Consider the following 20,986-nt stretch of genomic DNA (forward strand, 5'->3'; position numbering starts at 1 on the left):
GGTACTTGGCTGCTAGATAGGAGGCCTTTGAATCTGTTACCATTGACGTACCCGGAGCAACCTTTAATTAGCCAAGGCTGGTTCGAAGTCATATGTTTATTACATCATACAGCCCTGACATATCAAATGCCATAACGGTGATGCCGTTAGGTAAGAGATTAGCGGGACTCTCATCTAGTCACCATGTACCGCTAAACTGGATGCTGGAATGAAGTTCTGGCAATCGATAAGCTCATCTTTAATTACAAATTGTAATTGCTGAAGATTTGTACTTGATCCAGGAGAAAATTTTTATTGACATTTTTAGGGCCAGAAATCATTTTTTTCTTCTTGGTTTCTAGGTCATAAGGTTTGTTTTTGCCTTCTTCGGAATCAATATGGCATAAAAATAGGATGACCTTGATGGACTTATGTGATTTTTCACCCTCACTAAACATGTTGTTATTATTATAACTAAATAACGGAAATGTATTTTTCCACAATGAAATAAAATACCATTCGTATCAAAGGCTGAGTTTTTATCCTTTAATCTCAACATGCATTACCCAACATTCTGTCCATAAAACACTGCAAACACACATCATGAAGCCCTACATTTTGCACACATGTAAAATAAAAGCTATACATTTCATTTAGGCCTCATTTTCCTAGCACTGTGGAATTTTTGTCTTTGATTGTTGTATGTCTTAATCATCTCTATGTAGCCAGGTTTACAAGTGTTTACAGAAAACAATCTTCTGAGCAGACGTATCCTTTAAAGATTAACCTGTGATTCCCACTGTTTACAGTATTTAAAAGGGATCAGTCAGACGGATCCACAGCTGCCTTCCTGCTACACCTTCGACATCATGTCATAAATGCTGCTAGTAACTCTTATCTATTTAATTACATGCATAACAATATTAGAAGGCCAAATTTTCCAATTAATTCTGTCAACAATGCATACAGTACAGACAGTGCTGTGCAAAAGTTTTCGGCAGGTGTAAAAAAAATACTGCAAATTACAAATGCTTTCTAAAATAGAAAGCTTCTTTAAATACATTAATAAAATGCAAGGTGAATGAACTGAAAAACACAAATCTAAATCAAATCAATATTTGGAGTGACCGTCCATTGCCTTTAAAACAGTATCACTTCTTCTAGATATACTCGCAAAAAGTCAAGGATTTTGAAGGATAATAGTCAGATGCATAATTAACAACTATACCAAACAGGTGACAATTATCATATGTAGGTTGAAACACAGTAAATAATTAAAACAGAAACAGGACGGTAGGAAGTGCAAAATTGGGTGAGGAACAGCTGAATTCTGCTACAAAGATGAGGTTGCGGAAGACAGGTTCAGGTTACGGTGATCTAATATGGCAAGACTGAACACAGCTACAATACACAAGGTAGTTATACTGCATCCGCAAGGTCTCTTCCAGGCAAAGATTTCAAAAGCAGACTGGGGTTTGAAGATGTGCTGTTAAAAACTTTTAGAGAAACAGCAATAAATGGGCAACATTAAGGACTATAGACACAGTGGTTGACCAAGGAAACTTAGTTCAGCAGATGAAAGACATCATGCTTATTTCCATTCGAAATCGGAAGATGTCCAGCAGTGCCATCAGCTCAGAACTGGAAGCAAACAGTGGGACCAAGCAAGACCCATCTACTGTTTGAAGAAATGTTGCCAGAAATTGTTTTCATGGAATAATTCTGTCTAAAAAGCCATACCTTACATATGGACACAAGGCCAAGCAACTCAACTATGCACAAAAAAATGGAAACTGAGGTGCAGAAAAATGGAAGGAGGTGCTCTGGACTAAAGAGTCAAAATTTTAAGCATTTGGCTTAACAAAAGGCAGTTTGTCTGTGGGAGAGCTACAGAGTGGTGCAATAATGAGTGTCTGCAGGCAGCAGTGAAGCAAGTGCTGAAGGTTCCTTGCAAGTCCGGGGTCGCAATTTAGCCGATGGAGATGGGGATTAGGTCAGAACTAAAGGTGTCTTCAATGCTAAGAATTACAGGAAGATAGTTATCCATCATGCAATGATTGGCATCTGATTCGCTCCAGATTTATTCTGCAGCAGAACAATGATCCCAAACATATAGTCATATCGTCAGCGTAAAGTGGAACAAGGAGTCTGGGAAATGATATTACGGCCCCCACAGATCTCAATATCATCAAGTCTGTCTGAGATTCCGTGAAGAGACAGAAGGATTTGAGCAATCCTACATTCACAGAAAATCTGTGGTAAGTTCTCCAACATGCTTGAACCAACCTTACTACCAAGCCTCTTCAAAAACTGTGTGCAACAAGAATTAATGCTGCTTTGTAGCAAAACAAACATTAATTTGATTTAGATTTCTCTTTTGTTCATTCATATTTCATTTTGTTAATTGATTAAAATAAACAATTAACACTTCTATTTTTTAAATCATTTTTTACTTTGGAGCATTTTTTCCGGACCTGCCTATGTAAATGTATATTCTTTAAAGTCAAAAGTACTAGGACACACTTCTTAAACAATTAATTCCTATTACCACAGGTATATAAAATCCTGCCCCTAGCCATGCCGTTTGCCTTTGCTAACATTTGTGAAAGAATGGGTCAATTTACAGAGCTCACTGAATACAAAATGAGTCCTGTAATAAGATGCCACTGTTGTAACAGGTCAGTTCATGAAATTTGCTCCCTCGTAATTATTTCATGATCACCTGTGAGTGGTATTATTCAAAAGTAGACGCATTTAGCAACAACAGCAAATCAACTAAGAAATGGAGACCACATAAACTTACAGAGCAGGGTCGTGGAGTAGTGAGGCACATAGTGGATGAAAGTCTAAATATCGTCTGAGATTAACATTAACAAAAATTGTGCCCCCGGAGCTTCAAGACATAGATATCCATGGCAGAACAGCTACATGCACATCACCAGGTACTTTTCCAAGTGTCAGATGTAGGAGTGTACAGCAGTCACTATTCAACTTTGGAGCAGTGGAAATGTGTTCTGTGGAGAGACTAATCACACTATTCCATCTGGCAACTGATGGGTGAGTCTACGTTTTGTGAAGGCTAGAACGCTACCTACCAGACTGCATAGTGCCCACAGTCGAAGAGGAATAGTCATTTTGCTTTTCAGGGTTCGTCCTACTCCATTTACTGCAGCTCTAGTGAAGGGAAATCGTAATGCTTCAGCATAGAAGACATCTTGGACAATTTCACTGGATGTTTCCAACTCTATGGGAACAATTTCCGGGAGGCCCTTTTCTGTTCCAACATTACTGTGCCCCAATGCACAATGTTTCATAAAGGCATTCGTTGGTCGATTTTGTTATAGAAGAACTCAACTCTCGACTAACCTCAACCTCATTGAACACCTTTGGGATGAACTAGAGCATTAGATTATGATTCTGTCAGTCTAGTCCAAGATCAGTGTCTGACCTTACAACTGTTCTTCTGGATGTATGACCATGCAAAAATGCCCACAGACACACATCAAAATCTTGCAGAAAGCCTTCTAAGAAGAGTGGAAGCTGGGATAGCTGCAAAGATGGGGGGTGCAACTCCATGTTAATGACTATGGAGTTACAATGGAACATCATAAAAGCTCCTGCAGGTACAATGTGTAGGTGTTCCAATATTTTTGTCCATGTGGTGGGTACAAGTAGCAGAACTGAATTTGAGAATTAACTTCTCTTTATGCTCTTTCATAACAGAGCTCCAATAAATAATATACAAGTGATTATAAGAGAAGAGGAGTTAAAGGGATTCTACTATACCTTCAGCCAAACTCTCTTCCATATAACCTTTTTAAGAATATGGACATCATAAAATGGAACAAAGTAGCAGGAAAAGCAGATCCTAATCTGCAATACCCTGCGCGACTACGTGTCTTCCATTTACTTGGCTGTATTACATAGCTTTTCCTAATATTAGTAGAATATCGATGACTACTTTCTGAGATGGGATCGGCCGCTTGAGACAACCTTTTAGAGTAAAGCTCCCCCTCTAGTAATTTTACAAATATATATTACAATAATAATAAATGAGTGAAGATATGCTGCCCTTGTCTGTACACAGAGAATCAAATGTACTGTGCCAAATACTGCTCATATAGTAGTGTGGCGGGACAACTCCTGCAAAGAGGCCTACCGGAGGATTCACCTGTTCCCCTTTGGGACAGTCCGAGCCTAAAGTGAGTCTGTCAGAAGGATTTAATCCCCCAAAATATATTAACATGCTTTTGATAAATCCAGCAATACCTTTACATGGCCAGTTTGTTCTGACATTAATGAGAAATTAGAATTGTTAAATGAATGAGTCTGAAGAACAATTTGCAAATTTGAAGCCTCTGCCACTTCTGTTATACACCCGGTCCAGCGACACCTCCTTCTACTTGACTAACAGCCTCTATGCTGATTTCAGGGACAGGAATTATCCATCAAGCAGGAGGAGGCAGTGCTGGGTGGGGAATAGAGCTGGAGTGACAGAGGCTACAGATCTACCATAGTCCTTCAGCCTCATTTGCATATCTATTCAAATGCTGATTTCTCAGTAATGTAGGAAAGGATTGGGGATGTAAAGTTATTGCTGAACTTGTCTTTGAAAGATCTACATGAATATATAAAAAGCTTGGTATGGGCAAAGTACCTGAGCATTTGAAGTACTGTCTGCTTGTCAGGTGGACCAAGCTGAACAAGGAAAGTGATGGTGAGTCCGTGTAGGAGGTCTAAAATGGAAACAAAGAAAATGATTTGGTTACGAACATTCACTGATAGAAGGCATTTTCTATTACAGTAAAATAATATTTTATATGTGGTTAGAAAAACATGGCTCCTTTCTTTTAACCACACTTTCACATCTGCTCAAAGCTTGTGTGTGCTCCATTGAATTTTGTAAAGTTGAGCTGCAATACCAGGCAGAGCCTTTAGACTTGATGTTGTGCAGTTTGGGAGACAAAGCAGACATGTTTTTCTAATCCAAGACAACCCCTACTTCATAACATCCACATTAGTTGACATATATATCTTTCGATGGAGTGTGACTGCTGACGTCATGCTGATTGACAGCCAGCTTCCCAAAGGTAGGTAGCAGGTAGTCGACTGTCAATTGGCAGTCATGCCCCATCAAAAGAGTAGAGGGAAAGTGCGGAAGCTGTTCTGTCAACATAATGTCAGTGGAAGCTGCAGAATCGCCAGCAGGAGCGGACTATGAACACTCTGAGCTGGTAGAGATCGGTGGCGGGGAGAAAATGCAGTAGGTTAGCCATAACCTGCCTGTTAGTTCTTAGGCTGATGGTACAAAAATAAAATACTGGATAACCCCTTTTAGAGATGCTACCTACCGGGCCCTTGTACAGCTAAACAGGTTGCACATGTGATTTATCGACCTCTGTAACTTTTTCACCAGAGCCAGACCGTGAAAGCATCACTTAAATACTGATGTTAAATCCAGTAGGAATTCACAGGCATTGGACTAGTGATGTAAAAAGAGCCTTTTTGATTAACTCAAAAAGGTACAAAAATTGACCCATGTAGAGTCTGAGAAGAAGCTTTCCGGTTAATAGTATGCCCAATGTTTTTTAATTTATCTTTAGACATAACTGCTCAAATAGTGAATTGCTATAACAATTGTCACACTCACAGGCCACTACAGAGTGCTAATGGCTGTCTGGTTCCTAGGAAATAATTGTCAGTCTTCAGATCCATAGCAACCAGTCTGTCTCAAATTACATCTCATCAGCTCAAGATAAAATTATCACTGATATGACAGAGATAGAGCAGAAAGGATAGCCACTATTTAATGGGTATTCAACATTTTTCACCAGTTTTGCACTTTGCAAGCTCAGTCTCTTAACTCTATCTGAGCTAGGGAGACATTTCATGGCAATACTAAGCTGTGTGGCTGTGAATCCAGCAGGAAGTAAAATATTTTTTCTAGAAGTTGCAGCTTGATCTCCCTTTATCTGCTTGTCTCTCCCAGTGTGGACTGATCCTCATTCTTGCTCCTGGTCCTCTTCTCCACTAAGTTTTATAGTAGCTGAAACCTGATACTACAGTGAGCTGGCAGATTTCTTGACCATGATGGATTTGAGCTGTTTTTCACTGAAGATGGTGAGGTCAAGAAGCAGGGAAAGTGGTTGAGAACAGACTCACAAAGTGGAGACAGAAACATATTTCTTTAATAAGATGTTTTACAAAGTATCTTATAGTCTCTTGTACTATTGATTTATGTATGGTTTTATGAAACAACAATGTCCAATTAAAACCCAATTTAAACTGTATTGATATTTCACAATTATTTACTCTGATGCAGGGCATGGATTGTGAAATGTCTTACTCTAATTCAATGATAAAAAAAATTACATAATGTGTGTGTGTATATATATATATATATATATATATATATATATATATATATATGTATATGTATATATAGAGATAGATAGATAGATTAGATAGATAAATAGATAGATAGATAGATATAGATAGATAGATAGACACATCTATATATATATATATATATATATATATACACTCACCGGCCACTTTATTAGGTACACCTGTCCAACTTCTTGTTAACACTTAATTTCTAATCAGCCAATCACATGGCGGCAACTCAGTGCATTTAGGCATGTAGACATGGTCAAGACAATCTCCTGCAGTTCAAACCGAGCATCAGTATGGGGAAGAAAGGTGATTTGAGTGCCTTTGAACGTGGCATGGTTGTTGGTGCCAGAAGGGCTGGTCTGAGTATTTCAGAAACTGCTGATCTACTGGGATTTTCACGCACAACCATCTCTAGGGTTTACAGAGAATGGTCCGAAAAAGAAAAAAAATCCAGTGAGCGGCAGTTCTGTGGGCGGAAATGCCTTGTTGATGCCAGAGGTCAGAGGAGAATGGGCAGACTGGTTCGAGCTGATAGAAAGGCAACAGTGACTCAAATCGCCACCCGTTACAACCAAGGTAGGCCTAAGAGCATCTCTGAACGCACAGTGCGTCGAACTTTGAGGCAGATGGGCTACAGCAGCAGAAGACCACACCGGGTACCACTCCTTTCAGCTAAGAACAGGAAACTGAGGCTACAATTTGTACGAGCTCATCGAAATTGGACAGTAGAAGATTGGAAAAACGTTGCTTGGTCTGATGAGTCTCGATTTCTGCTGTGACATTCGGATGGTAGGGTCAGAATTTGGCGTAAACAACATGAAAGCATGGATCCATCCTGCCTTGTATGGAGCATCTTTGGGATGTGCAGCCGACAAATCTGCGGCAACTGTGTGATGCCATCATGTCAATATGGACCAAAATCTCTGAGGAATGCTTCCAGCACCTTGTTGAATCTATGCCACGAAGAATTGAGGCAGTTCTGAAGGCAAAAGGGGGTCCAACCCGTTACTAGCATGGTGTACCTAATAAAGTGGCCGGTGAGTGTATATGTTAGGAGCCTAAATTCAAAAGCCACAAACCTGCCTCTTTGGTTAATAAGCTATCATCTTTATGTTACCAATCATAAAGTTTCATCATATAACAAACCAAATTTGCATACTCATTTTTTTGTTTGGTAAAGAAAAAGTGGCAATTGATGGGTTACTGTAAAAGAAAAGAAAACTCATACCATGGCTAAGAATATGCAAGCCACTCGCAACACCACAACTATCAGCTGTCGAGTCTGTAGAACTACTGTACCTAATGCAGGCTTTCTTGCCCTTTGCAAGCTTATTAGATGGGAAGAAACGGAGGACATTATTGAACATATTACACATCACTAATTTGTCATGGCATGATGATGTTACTTTTGACAGCGACACTGTGAGACAGTGTTCTGCACAAAGGAGTCTGCCCAAAAATAATGACTAAAAGGGATGATTTTTGGACTTTTTTATTTAAAGAATATGAAAAGTTTGTCAGTGTAATGTCTTATTAATTGGGCTGTTGGTTACTACCAGGTTAACATCCATTTTTATGATAAAGTTATTATGATATTACTAAGGCTTTGTTTGTGTCTAAGACCTTGAAAGGGGTTGAATACAGTTCCATGACACTTCAGAGTCTTAAGGCCCCATCTCACACAGCGACGCTGCAGCGATACAGACAACGATGCTGATCGCTGCAGCGTCGCTGTGTGGTCACTGTGTGGTCGCTGGGGAGCTGTCACACAGACCGCTCTCTCCAGCGACCAACGATCAGGGGAACGACTTCGGCATCGTTGAAACTGTCTTCAACGATGCCGAAGTCCCCCTGCAGCACCCGGGTAACCAGGGTAAACATCGGGTTACTAAGCGCAGGGCCGCGCTTAGTAACCCGATGTTTACCCTGGTTACCAGCGTAAATGTAAAAAAAAAAAACAGTACATACTCACCATCTGTTGCCCGTCAGGTCCCTTGCCATCTGCTTCCTGCTCTGACTGCTGCCGTAAAGTGAGAGCACAGCAGTGACGTCACCGCTGCGCTCTGCTCTCACTGTACGGCGGCTCAGTCAGAGCAGGAAGCAGACGCCAAGGGACCTGACGGGCAACAGATGGTGAGTATGTAGTGTTTGTTTTTTTTTACATTTACGCTGGTAAGCAAGCTACCTTTCTGGGAGGGCATCAACTTTGGAAATGAGATCTTTCCTTTTACTAGTGTTGAGCGATACCTTCCGATATTCGAAAGTATCGGTATCGGATTGGATCGGCCGATACCGGCAAAATATCGGATCTCGCCGATACCGATACCCGATACCAATACAAGTCAATGGGACACAAATATCGGAAGGTATCCTGGATGGTTCCCAGGGTCTGAAGGAGAGGAAACTCTCCTTCAGGCCCTGGGATCCATATTCATGTAAAAAATAAAGAATAAAAATAAAAAATATGGATATACTCACCCCTCTGGCGGACCCTGGCTGTCACCGCTGCAAGCGTCTGCCTCCGTTCCTAAGAATGCAGAGTGAAGGACCTTCCATGACGTTGCGGCTTGTGATTGGTCGCGTGACCGCTCATGTGACCACTCACGCGACCAATCACAAGCCGCGATGTCATCGCAGGTCCTACACTCACTGCATTCTTAGGAAACGGAGGCTTACACCGCTAAGGTCCAGGGTCCGCCGGAGGGGTGAGTATATCCATATTTTTTATTTTTATTCTTAATTTTTTACATGAATATGGATCCCAGGGCCTGAAGGAGAGTCTCCTCTCCTCCAGACCCTGGGAACCACACACTGGGAACTTCCGATTCCGATTTCCGATATCACAAAAATATCGGAACTCGGTATCGGAATTCCGATACAGCGAATATCGGCCGATACTCGATATTTGCAGTATCGGAATGCTCAACACTACCTTTTACACACTTCACCAGTGTGATACCATACTGGCTCACCTCATATACTCTTGCAAAAAGATGTTTATGTTTATCTGTGCGAGCTGAAAAGGGTTTAACACACAGTATCGGATATGTTAGCACATACAGACTCATTTGAGCTTGCAAATCTTATGTATTGTTTGCCAACGACTGTTGGATTGTATGTAGGTATCTCTAAGTGCTATGCTATACTATAACTATATGTCAAGCTAGTTTACTTTTTGATACATTTTTAATTGGGACACTAGGGTGCATAAAAAAATTGTGTTTGCGAACCAAGTCATACCTAGAAATAGAGATTCTTGAGTGGTACCTCACTTTAATGACTAAATGGGGTTGATTGCTATCATAGATTTCAACATTGTTATGCAACTCCTGCCAATGCTGTCAATGCTACCGTTTGTTTATTATTTAGTATGTTTTGATTACAGAAAGAATCTACTGTCCTTTATTTGTCTACATTGGTTATGTCTATTGTTAATAGATAATTAATAAAAGTTATTTTTAACTGAATTCTCACATAATTGCTGTACTATCGATATGACTGCCCATATGATCACAATAAGCCGTACACTCCTTAGAGGTGGACTTTATGGAAGAGTGGGCAGAACAAAGTCTTTACTTACATACAAAATTGTAAAGCTCCTTTTAAGTTTGCCAAAAGACATGTGGGAGACTCCCCAAATTTATGGAAGAAGTTGATGTGGTCAAATTAGATAAAAAATGACCTTTTTGGCCACCAAAGTAAACGCTATGTCTGGTGCCAAACCAACACAGCTTATCATCTCAAAAATACCATCCCCACAGTGAAACATAGTGGTGTCTGCATCATGATGTGGGAATGTTTTTTGGCAGCAGGGACAGGAAAAATGGTCAGAGTCGAGGGGAAGATGGATGGTGCGAAATACAGGGATATTCTTGAGCAAAACCTGTTTCAGTCTGTCAGTTATTGGAAACTGGGAAGGTTCACCTTCCAACGAGACAAAGACCCAAAGCAGACTGCTAAAGCAACACTTGATGGGTTTAAAGGGAAACATGTAAATGTTTTGGAGTGGCCAACTGAAAGCGCATACCTTAATCCAATTGAAAATCTGTGGTCAGACTTGAAGATTGCTGTTCACCAGAGGAATCCGTCTAACTTGAGGAAGCTGGAGCAGTTTTGCCTTGAGGAAGGGACAAAAATCTTAATGGCAAGATGTGGAAAGCACGTAGAGGCCTATCCACAGAGATTTGCAGCTGCAATTGCCGCAAAAGGAGGCACTTCAAAGTACTGACTTTAGGGGGTGAATAGTTATGCAAAACTGAAGTTTTCAGTTATTTTGTCCAATTTGGTGTTTGTTTGCTTCACAAGAAAAAGCAAACCAAATGTCCACAGTTGTAGGCTTGTTCTTTACATGAACAGGTGCAAAACCAGTGAAATTCCAGGTTGTGAGGTGTTGTGAACTATACTTCTTGGCTCCCTCTTGTGGTCACTAGTGGTTGGCACTTGGATTGTCTTTCCCCAGGTTGGTACTCACCTGGTTCGTTAGGCCTGGGGTGTTGCTATTTAAACTTCCTGGATTCTCAGTCCAGTGCCTGGCATCGTTGTAATCAGTTCATTCTGTTTGCTCCTGTCTTCAGGTCCTGGTTCCTTGCAAGATAAGCTAAGTCCTGCTTTCTTATTTTTGTTTATTTGCATTGTTCTTATTTTTGTCCAGCTTGTACAATATGTGATTCCTGATTTCGCTGGAAGCTCTAGGGGGCTGATATTCTCCCCCCTCACTGTTAGTCGGTTCGGGGGTTCTTGGATATTCAGCGTGGATATTTTGCAGGGTTTTTTGCTGACCGTATAAGTCATCTTACTATCTTCTGCTATTAGTCAGTGGGCCTCTCTTTGCTAAAATCTAGTTCATTCTTACGTTTGTCTTTTCTTCTTACCTCACCGTTATTATTTGTTGGGGGCTTGTACTATAACTTTGGGGTCTTTCTTCTTGAGGCAAGAGAGGTCTTATTTTCCCTGACAGGGTTAGTTAGTTCTCCGGCTGGCGCGAGACGTCTAGGATCAACGTAGGTACGTTCCCCGGCTACTGTTAGTTGGTTGTGCTAGGATCAGATATACGGTCAGCCTAGTTACCACTTCCCTATGAGCTGGTATTTATGTTTGCAGACTTTGCTGAAATCTCTGAGATCCTCTGCCATTGGGATCATAACAGTATGCCAGGCCAAGTGAATACTTAATGCATTGCAGAAGCGGGATTAAAAGAAAAGAAGTTCTGAGTTGTTTTTTTTTTTCTTTCTTCCTTCCCCTTTTTCTCTGAGTGGCTTGAAGCTTTGCTGCAGACATGAATGTTCAGACCTTGATTACTAGTGTGGATCAGCTTGCTGCACGAGTGCAGGGCATTCAGGATTTTGTTGTTGGCAGTCCTATGTCAGAGCCTACGATACCTATTCCTGAGCTGTTCTCTGGAGATCGATTTAAATTCAGGAATTTTAGGAATAATTGTAAATTGTTTCTATCTTTGAAACCTCGTTCGTCTGGAGATTCAGCTCAGCAAGTTAAAATTGTTATCTCCTTCTTGCATGGCGACCCTCAGGATTGGGCTTTCTCGTTGGCGCCAGGAGATCCGGCATTGGCAAATATTGATGCGTTTTTTCTGGCGCTCGGATTGCTTTATGAGGAGCCTAATCTTGAAATTCAGGCAGAAAAAGCTTTACTGGCTATCTCTCAGGGCCAAGATGAAGCTGAAGTGTATTGCCAAAAATTTCGGAAATGGTCCGTGCTTACTCAATGGAATGAGTGTGCTCTGGCCGCAAATTTCAGAAATGGCCTTTCTGAAGCTATTAAGAATGTGATGGTGGGTTTCTCCATTCTTACAAGTCTGAATGATTCTATGGCGCTGGCTATTCAGATTGATCGGCGTTTGCGGGAGCGCAAATCCGCTAATCCTCTGGCGGTGTTGTCTGAACAGACTCCTGTCTCAATGCAATGTGATAGAATCCAGACTAGAACTGAACGACAAAATCATAGACGTCAGAATGGGCTGTGTTTTTACTGTGGTGATTCTACACATGTTATATCAGCATGCTCTAAACGCCTAACAAAGGTTGTCAGTCCTGTCACCATTGGTAATTTGCAGCCTAAATTTATTTTGTCGGTGACCTTAATTTGCTCATTGTCTTCCTACCCGGTTATGGCGTTTGTGGATTCAGGTGCTGCCCTGAGTCTTATGGACTTGTCGTTTGCGAAGCGCTGTGGTTTTGTCCTGGAGCCTTTAAAAATTCCTATTCCTCTTAGAGGAATTGATGCTACGCCACTGGCGGAAAATAAACCGCAGTATTGGACACAAGTGACCATGTGCATGACTCCTGAACATCGGGAGGTGATTCGTTTTCTTGTTCTGCATAAAATGAATGATTTGGTCGTTTTAGGTCTGCCATGGTTACAGACCCATAATCCAGTTTTGGATTGGAAGGCTATGTCTGTGTCGAGTTGGGGTTGTCAGGGAATTAATTGCGATTCTCCGCCGGTGTCTATTGCTTCCTCTACTCCTTCAGAAGTTCCTGAGTATTTGTGTGACTATCAGGATGTATTCAGTGAGTCCAGGTCCAGTGCTCTTCCTCCTCATAGGGACTGTGACTGCGCTATAGATTTGATTCCTGGTAGTAAATTTCCTAAGGGATGATTATTTAATTTGTCTGTACCCGAGCATGCCGCAATGCGTTCTTATGTCAAGGAGTCTTTGGAGAAGGGGCATATTCGTCCATCCTTTTCCCCTCTTGGTGCGGGATTCTTTTTTGTGGCCAAGAAAGACGGGTCTTTGAGACCTTGTATAGACTATCGGCTTCTGAATAATATCACTGTTAAATTTCAGTATCCTTTGCCACTATTGTCGGACTTGTTTGCTCGGATTAAGGGTGCCAAGTGGTTCACCAAGATAGATCTTCGTGGTGCGTACAACCTTGTGCGCATTAGGCAGGGAGATGAATGGAAAACTGCATTTAATACGCCCGAAGGTCATTTCGAGTACTTGGTGATGCCCTTTGGGCTCTCTAATGCTCCTTCAGTGTTTCAGTCCTTTATGCATGATATCTTCCGGAAGTATCTAGATAAATTTATGATTGTTTATCTGGATGATATTCTGGTTTTTTCTGATGATTGGGATTCTCATGTAAAGCAGGTCAGGATGGTGTTTCAGGTTTTGCGTGATAATGCTTTGTTTGTGAAGGGCTCAAAGTGTCTCTTTGGAGTGCAGAAGGTTTCCTTTTTGGGTTTTATTTTCTCCCCTTCTGCTGTGGAGATGGACCCAGTTAAGGTCCGAGCTATTCATGATTGGACTCAACCCACATCTGTTAAGAGTCTTCAGAAGTTCTTGGGGTTTGCTAATTTCTACCTTCGTTTTATCGCTAACTTTTCTAGCGTTGTTAAACCTTTGACGGATATGACCAAGAAAGGTTCTGATGTGGCTAATTGGGCTCCTGCAGCCGTGGAGGCCTTCCAGGAGCTGAAGCGCCGGTTTACTTCGGCGCCTGTTTTGTGCCAGCCTGATGTCTCACTTCCCTTTCAGGTTGAAGTGGATGCTTCTGAGATCGGTGCTGGGGCTGTTTTGTCGCAGAGAGGCTCTGGTTGCTCTGTGATGAGACCATGTGCTTTTTTCTCTAGGAAGTTTTCGCCTGCTGAGCGGAACTATGATGTTGGTAATCGGGAGTTGTTGGCCATGAAGTGGGCATTTGAGGAGTGGCGTCATTGGCTTGAGGGTGCTAAGCATTGTGTGGTGGTCTTGACTGATCACAAAAATCTGATGTATCTCGAGTCTGCTAAGCGCCTGAATCCTAGACAGGCTCGTTGGTCATTGTTTTTCTCTCGTTTTGACTTTGTGGTCTCATACCTGCCTGGGTCGAAGAATGTGAAGGCTGATGCTCTTTCTAGGAGCTTTGTGCCTGACTCTCCTGGAGTCTCGGAGCCAGCTGGTATTCTTAAAGAGGGAGTAATCGTGTCGGCCATATCTCCTGATTTGCGACGTGTGTTGCAGAGATTTCAGGCTGGTAGACCTGACTCTTGTCCACCCGACAGACTGTTTGTTCCTGATAGATGGACCGGCAGAGTTGTTTCCGAGGTTCATTCCTCGGTGTTGGCAGGGCATCCGGGGATTTTTGGTACCCGAGATTTGGTGGCCAGGTCCTTTTGGTGGCCTTCCTTGTCACGGGATGTGCGGTCATTTGTGCAGTCCTGTGGGACTTGTGCTCGGGCTAAGCCTTGTTGTTCTCGTGCTAGCGGGTTGCTTTTGCCCTTGCCCGTCCCGAAGAGGCCTTGGACACACATTTCCATGGATTTCATTTCTGATCTTCCGGTGTCTCAAGGAATGTCTGTCATCTGGGTGGTGTGTGATCGTTTTTCCAAGATGGTCCATTTGGTGCCCTTGCCTAAGTTGCCTTCCTCTTCCGATCTGGTTCCTTTGTTTTTTCAGAATGTGGTTCGTTTACACGGCATTCCTGAGAATATCGTGTCCGACAGAGGATCCCAGTTTGTGTCCAGATTCTGGCGATCTTTTTGTGCTAAAATGGGCATTGATTTGTCGTTTTCATCTGCCGTTCATCCTCAGACTAATGGCCAAACGGAGCGAACTAATCAGACACTGGAGGCTTATTTGAGATGTTTTGTTTCTGCGGACCAGGATGATTGGGTGACCTTCTTGCCATTGGCTGAGTTTGCCCTTAATAATCGGGCTAGTTCCGCTACTTTGGTTTCGCCATTTTTCTGCAACTCTGGTTTTCATCCTCGTTTTTCCTCGGGTCATGTTGAGCCTTCTGACTGTCCTAGGGTGGATTCCGTGGTGGATAGGTTGCAGCGGATTTGGAATCATGTGGTGGACAACTTGAAGTTGTCACAGGAGAAGGCTCAGCGTTTTGCCAACCGCCGCCGCGGTGTGGGTCCCCGACTTCGTGTGGGGGAGTTGGTTTGGTTGTCTTCTCGGTATGTCCCTCTGAAGGTTTCCTGTTGTGATCCGCTTTTTGGCTCCCCTGGTGGTGGCTGGTGGTACTGGAGACTTGTGTGTGCTTTTCTTCCTCAGCTCACCTGCTTCCATCAGTTTTGGGAGTTCCCTATTTAGCCTTGCTCTCCAGTCACTTCCTTGCCGGTCATCATTGTAACCTGAGTCATTCAGTTGCATGTTCCTGCTACTAGTCTGCTGATCAGCTAAGTGGACTCTTGTCCTTATTGTTTTGTTTTTCTTGTCCAGTTTACAGTTTTGTCATTTCCTGTTACTGGAAGCTCTTGTGGACTGAAATTGCCACTCCTGTGTCATGAGTTGACACAGGAGTCTTAAAGTAATTTCAGGATGGGTTTTTTGAAAGGGTTTTTCAGCTGACCGTGAAGTCCTCTTTTGTATCCTTCCTCTATCTAGTAAGTGGACCTCGCTTTGCTAAATCTACCTTCATACTGTGTATGTCTTTTCCTCTGAACTCACCGTTAATATACGTGGGGGCTACTATCATCTTTGGGGAATTTCTCTAGAGGTAAGCCAGGTCTGTTCCTTCCTCTTCCAGGCGTAGTTAGTTCTCCGGCTGGCGCATGGCATCTAGGCAGCCGTAGGAATGCTTCCTGGCTACTGTTAGTTGTGTGGTAGATTTAGGTCATGGTCAGCTTGAGTTTCCATCACCCGAGAGCTAGTCTGTTATTTTTGTGTTTCTTATGTTCCCATGCCATTGGGGAATCATGACAGTATGACCGGCCCCTGTTAAAGTAATTGGCAGAAGAAAGGAGAGTAAAAGAAGTCTGTAGATTTTTTTTTTTTTTTTCCTCATGTTTGCTACTTAGTTGGCTCAGTTGTATTTCTGCTCTATTTACAGCCTTGCCTTTCTCTCCTTCTAATCCTTGAATGGCTCTGATCTCTCCGGTTTAAGGATGGACCCTCAGAGTTTGGCTGCAGGTTTAAATAATCTTGCTACGAAGGTTCAGAATTTGCAAGATTATGTTATGCGTACTCCTATTTCTGAACCTAAGATTCCTACACCAGAGGTATTTTCCGGAGATAGATCTCGGTTTCTGAATTTCAAATGTAATTGTAAATTATTCCTTTCTCTCAGACCTCACTCCTCTGGAGATCCTGTTCAGCAGGTTAAGATTGTGATTTCTTTGCTGCGAGGTGACCCTCAAAATTGGGCATTTTCATTGACACCAGGGGATCCTGCGTTGCTCAATGTGGATGCGTTTTTTCTGGCTTTAGGGTTGCTGTATGAGGAACCTAATTTGGAGATTCAAGCCGAAAAAGCTGTAATAGCCCTGTCTCAAGGGCAAGATGAAGCTGAGATATCCTGCCAAAAATTTCGTAAATGGTCTGTGCTTACTCAGTGGAATGAGTGTGCCCTAGCGGCAAATTTCAGAGAGGGCCTTTCTGATGCCGTTAAGGATGTCATGGTGGGGTTTCCTACGCCCACAGGTCTGAATGAGTCCATGACAATGGCGATTCAGATTGATCGGCGTTTGCGGGAGCGCAAACCCGTGCACCATTTGGCGGTATCTTCTGAAGGGACGCCAGAGAAAATGCAATGTGACAGAATTCTGTCAAGAAGCGAGCGGCAGAATTATAGGCGCAAAAATGGCTTGTGCTTCTACTGTGGTGATTCCGCGCATGTTATATCAGCATGCTCTAAACGTACTAGGAAGGTTGACAAGTCTGTTTCTATTGGCACTTTACAGTCTAAATTTCTTCTGTCTGTAACTCTGATTTGTTCATTATCAGTTATTACCGTGGATGCCTATGTGGACTCTGGCGCCGCTCTGAGTCTCATGGATTGGTCCTTCGCCAGGCGCTGTGGGTTTGATTTGGAGCCTCTGGAAGTTCCTATACCTCTGAAGGGTATTGATTCTACACCTCTGGCTTGTAATAGACCACAGTTCTGGACGCAAATGACTATGCGTATGACTCCAGACCATCAGGAGATGATTCGCTTCCTCGTGTTGTATAATTTACATGATGTTTTAGTGCTTGGATTACCATGGTTACAATCTCATAACCCAGTACTGGACTGGAAAACTATGTCTGTGTTAAGCTGGGGATGTCGGGGGGCTCATGGGGACATACCTTTGGTTCCTATCTCGTCATCTATTCCCTCTGAGATTCCTGCATTTTTGTCGGATTTTGGGGATATTTTTGAAGAGCCTAAAATTGGTTCTCTCCCTCCCCACAGAGAGTGTGATTGCGCCATAGATCTGATTCCAGGCAGTAAATTTCCAAAGGGTCGTTTGTTTAACCTATCTGTACCTGAGCATGCTGCCATGCGAGAATATGTTAAGGAGTCCCTGGAAAAGGGACATATTCGTCCTTCTTCATCACCTTTAGGAGCTGGGTTTTTCTTTGTCTCTAAAAAGGATGGCTCGCTGAGGCCTTGTATTGATTATCGACTCCTGAATAAAATTACTGTCAAATATCAGTATCCGTTGCCTTTGCTGACTGATTTGTTTGCTCGCATAAGGGGGGCTAAGTGGTTTTCTAAGATTGATCTTCGTGGGGCGTATAATTTGGTGCGAATTAAGCAAGGGGATGAGTGGAAAACCGCATTTAATATGCCTGAGGGCCACTTTGAGTATTTAGTAATGCCTTTCGGCCTTTCTAATGCACCTTCAGTTTTTCAGTCCTTTATGCATGATATTTTCCGTGAATATCTGGATAAATTTATGATTGTGTATTTGGACGATATTTTGATTTTTTCTGAGGACTGGGAGTCTCATGTTCAGCAGGTCAGGAGGGTTTTTCAGGTCTTGCGGGAGAATTCTCTGTGTGTAAAGGGTTCTAAGTGTGTTTTTGGGGTTCAGAAAATTTCCTTTTTGGGGTACATTTTTTCCCCTTCTTCTGTTGAGATGGACCCTGTCAAGGTTCGGGCTATTTGTGACTGGACGCAGCCTACTTCTCTAAAGGGTCTTCAGAAGTTCTTGGGCTTTGCTAATTTTTATCGTCGATTTATAACTGGTTTTTCTGGTGTTGCTAAGCCTCTTACGGATTTGACTAAGAAGGGTGCTGATGTTGCCAATTGGTCCTCTGCTGCTGTGGAGGCCTTTCGGGAACTTAAGCGCCGCTTTTCGTCTGCCCCTGTGTTGTGCCAGCCCGATGTCTCTCTCCCCTTTCAGGTTGAGGTCGATGCTTCCGAGATCGGAGCGGGGGCGGTTTTGTCGCAGAAAAGTTCCGATTGCTCAGTGATGAGACCTTGTGCGTTCTTTTCTCGAAAATTTTCTGCCGCCGAAAGAAATTATGATGTTGGTAATCGGGAGCTTTTGGCCATGAAGTGGGCATTTGAGGAGTGGCGTCATTGGCTTGAGGGTGCTAGACATCAGGTGGTGGTTTTGACTGATCACAAGAATCTGATTTATCTTGAGTCTGCCAGGCGCCTGAATCCTAGACAGGCGCGCTGGTCGTTGTTTTTCTCTCGGTTTAATTTTGTGGTCTCATATCTACCAGGATCTAAGAATGTGAAGGTGGATGCCCTTTCTAGGAGTTTTGAGCCTGATTCCCCTGGTGATTCGGAACCTACAGGTATCCTTAAGGATGGGGTGATATTATCCGCTATTTCCCCAGATCTGCGACGTGCTTTGCAAGAGTTTCAGGCGGATAGACCGGATCGCTGTCCACCTGGTAGACTGTTTGTTCCTGATGATTGGACCAGTAGAGTCATCTCGGAGGTTCATTCTTCTACGCTGGCGGGTCATCCTGGAATTTTTGGTACCAGGGATTTGGTGGCTAGATCCTTCTGGTGGCCATCTCTGTCTCGAGATGTGCGTGTTTTTGTGCAGTCTTGTGATGTGTGTGCTCGGGCCAAGCCTTGTTGTTCTAGGGCTAGCGGGTTGTTGTTGCCCTTGCCTATTCCGAAGAGGCCTTGGACGCACATCTCGATGGACTTTATTTCTGATCTTCCTGTCTCTCAGAGGATGTCTGTTATCTGGGTGGTGTGTGACCATTTTTCTAAGATGGTTCATTTGGTGCCATTGCCTAAGTTGCCTTCCTCGTCTGAGTTGGTTCCTTTGTTTTTTCAAAATGTGGTTCGCTTGCACGGTATTCCTGAAAATATCGTTTCTGATAGGGGTACCCAGTTCGTTTCTAGATTTTGGCGGGCATTCTGTGCCAGGTTGGGCATTGATTTGTCTTTTTCGTCTGCCTTCCATCCTCAGACTAATGGCCAGACGGAGCGAACTAATCAAACTTTGGAGACGTATTTGAGGTGTTTTGTGTCTGCGGATCAGGATGATTGGGTTGCCTTTTTGCCGTTGGCGGAGTTTGCTCTTAATAATCGGGCTAGTTCGGCCACTTTGGTTTCCCCTTTCTTTTGCAATTCGGGGTTTCATCCCCGTTTTTCTTCTGGTCAGGTGGAGTCTTCGGATTGTCCTGGAGTAGATGCTGTGGTGGATCGGTTGTATCGGATTTGGGAACAAGTGGTGGACAATTTGAATTTGTCCCAGGAGAGGACTCAGCGGTTTGCTAACCGCCAGCGTCGGGTTGGTCCTCGCCTTCGTGTTGGGGACTTGGTGTGGTTATCTTCCCGTTTTGTCCCAATGAGGGTTTCTTCTCCTAAATTTAAGCCTCGGTTCATCGGTCCCTATAGGATTTTGGAGATTATTAACCCTGTTTCCTTTCGTTTGGACCTTCCGGCATCTTTCGCTATCCATAATGTGTTCCATCGGTCGTTGTTGCGGAGATACGAGGTGCCGGTGGTTCCTTCTGCTGAGCCTCCTGCTCCTGTGCTGGTTGAGGGTGAATTGGAGTACGTTATAGAGAAGATCTTGGACTCCCGTATTTCCAGGCGGAGACTCCAGTATCTGGTTAAATGGAAGGGCTATGGTCAGGAAGATAATTCTTGGGTAACTGCCTCTGATGTTCATGCCTCGGATTTGGTTCGTGCCTTTCATAGGGCTCATCCAGGTCGCCCTGGCGGTTCTTGTGAGGGTTCGGTGCCCCCTCCTTAAGGGGGGGTACTGTTGTGATCCGCTTTTTGGGCTCCCCTGGTGGTGGCTGGTGGTACTGGAGACTTGTGTGTGCTTTTCTGCCTCAGCTCACCTGCTTCCATCAGTTTTGGGAGTTCCCTATTTAGCCTTGCTCTCCAGTCACTTCCTTGCCGGTCATCATTGTAACCTGAGTCATTCAGTTGCATGTTCCTGCTACTAGTCTGCTGATCAGCTAAGTGGACTCTTGTCCTTATTGTTTTGTATTTCTTGTCCAGTTTACAGTTTTGTAATTTCCTGTTACTGGAAGCTCTTGTGGACTGAAATTGCCACTCCTGTGTCATGAGTTGACACAGGAGTCTTAAAGTAATTTCAGGATGGGTTTTTGAAAGGGTTTTTCAGCTGACCGTGAAGTCCTCTTTTGTATCCTTCCTCTATCTAGTAAGTGGACCTCGCTTTGCTAAATCTACCTTCATACTGTGTATGTCTTTTCCTCTGAACTCACCGTTAATATATGTGGGGGCTACTATCATCTTTGGGGAATTTCTCTAGAGGTAAGCCAGGTCTGTTCCTTCCTCTTCCAGGCGTAGTTAGTTCTCCGGCTGGCGCGTGGCATTTAGGCAGCTGTAGGAATGCTCCCTGGCTACTGTTAGTTGTGTGGTAGATTTAGGTCACGGTCAGCTTGAGTTTCCATCACCCGAGAGCTAGTCTGTTATTTTTGTGTTTCTGATGTTCCCATGCCATTGGGGAA

General features: G+C 43.2%; 1 protein-coding gene across 23 annotated transcripts in view; it reads right to left on the bottom strand.

Annotated features, from left to right (window-relative positions):
- MYT1L (myelin transcription factor 1 like) overlaps positions 1 to 20,986 on the bottom strand; it is a 669,404-nt gene that overhangs the window by 278,825 nt on the left and 369,593 nt on the right. For all 23 annotated transcript variants that reach the window (XM_077291353.1, XM_077291347.1, XM_077291367.1 and 20 more), the window contains one exon: positions 4,637 to 4,715. Coding sequence is in view for 8 of the 23 variants with exons in the window: in XM_077291367.1 (XP_077147482.1) it covers positions 4,637 to 4,644 (8 nt within the window). In the remaining 15 variants the exon portion in view is untranslated. The remainder of the gene's footprint in view (positions 1 to 4,636; positions 4,716 to 20,986) is intronic.

This window comes from Ranitomeya variabilis, chromosome 2 (genome assembly GCF_051348905.1).
Source record: "Ranitomeya variabilis isolate aRanVar5 chromosome 2, aRanVar5.hap1, whole genome shotgun sequence".
NCBI lineage: Eukaryota > Metazoa > Chordata > Amphibia > Anura > Dendrobatidae > Ranitomeya > Ranitomeya variabilis.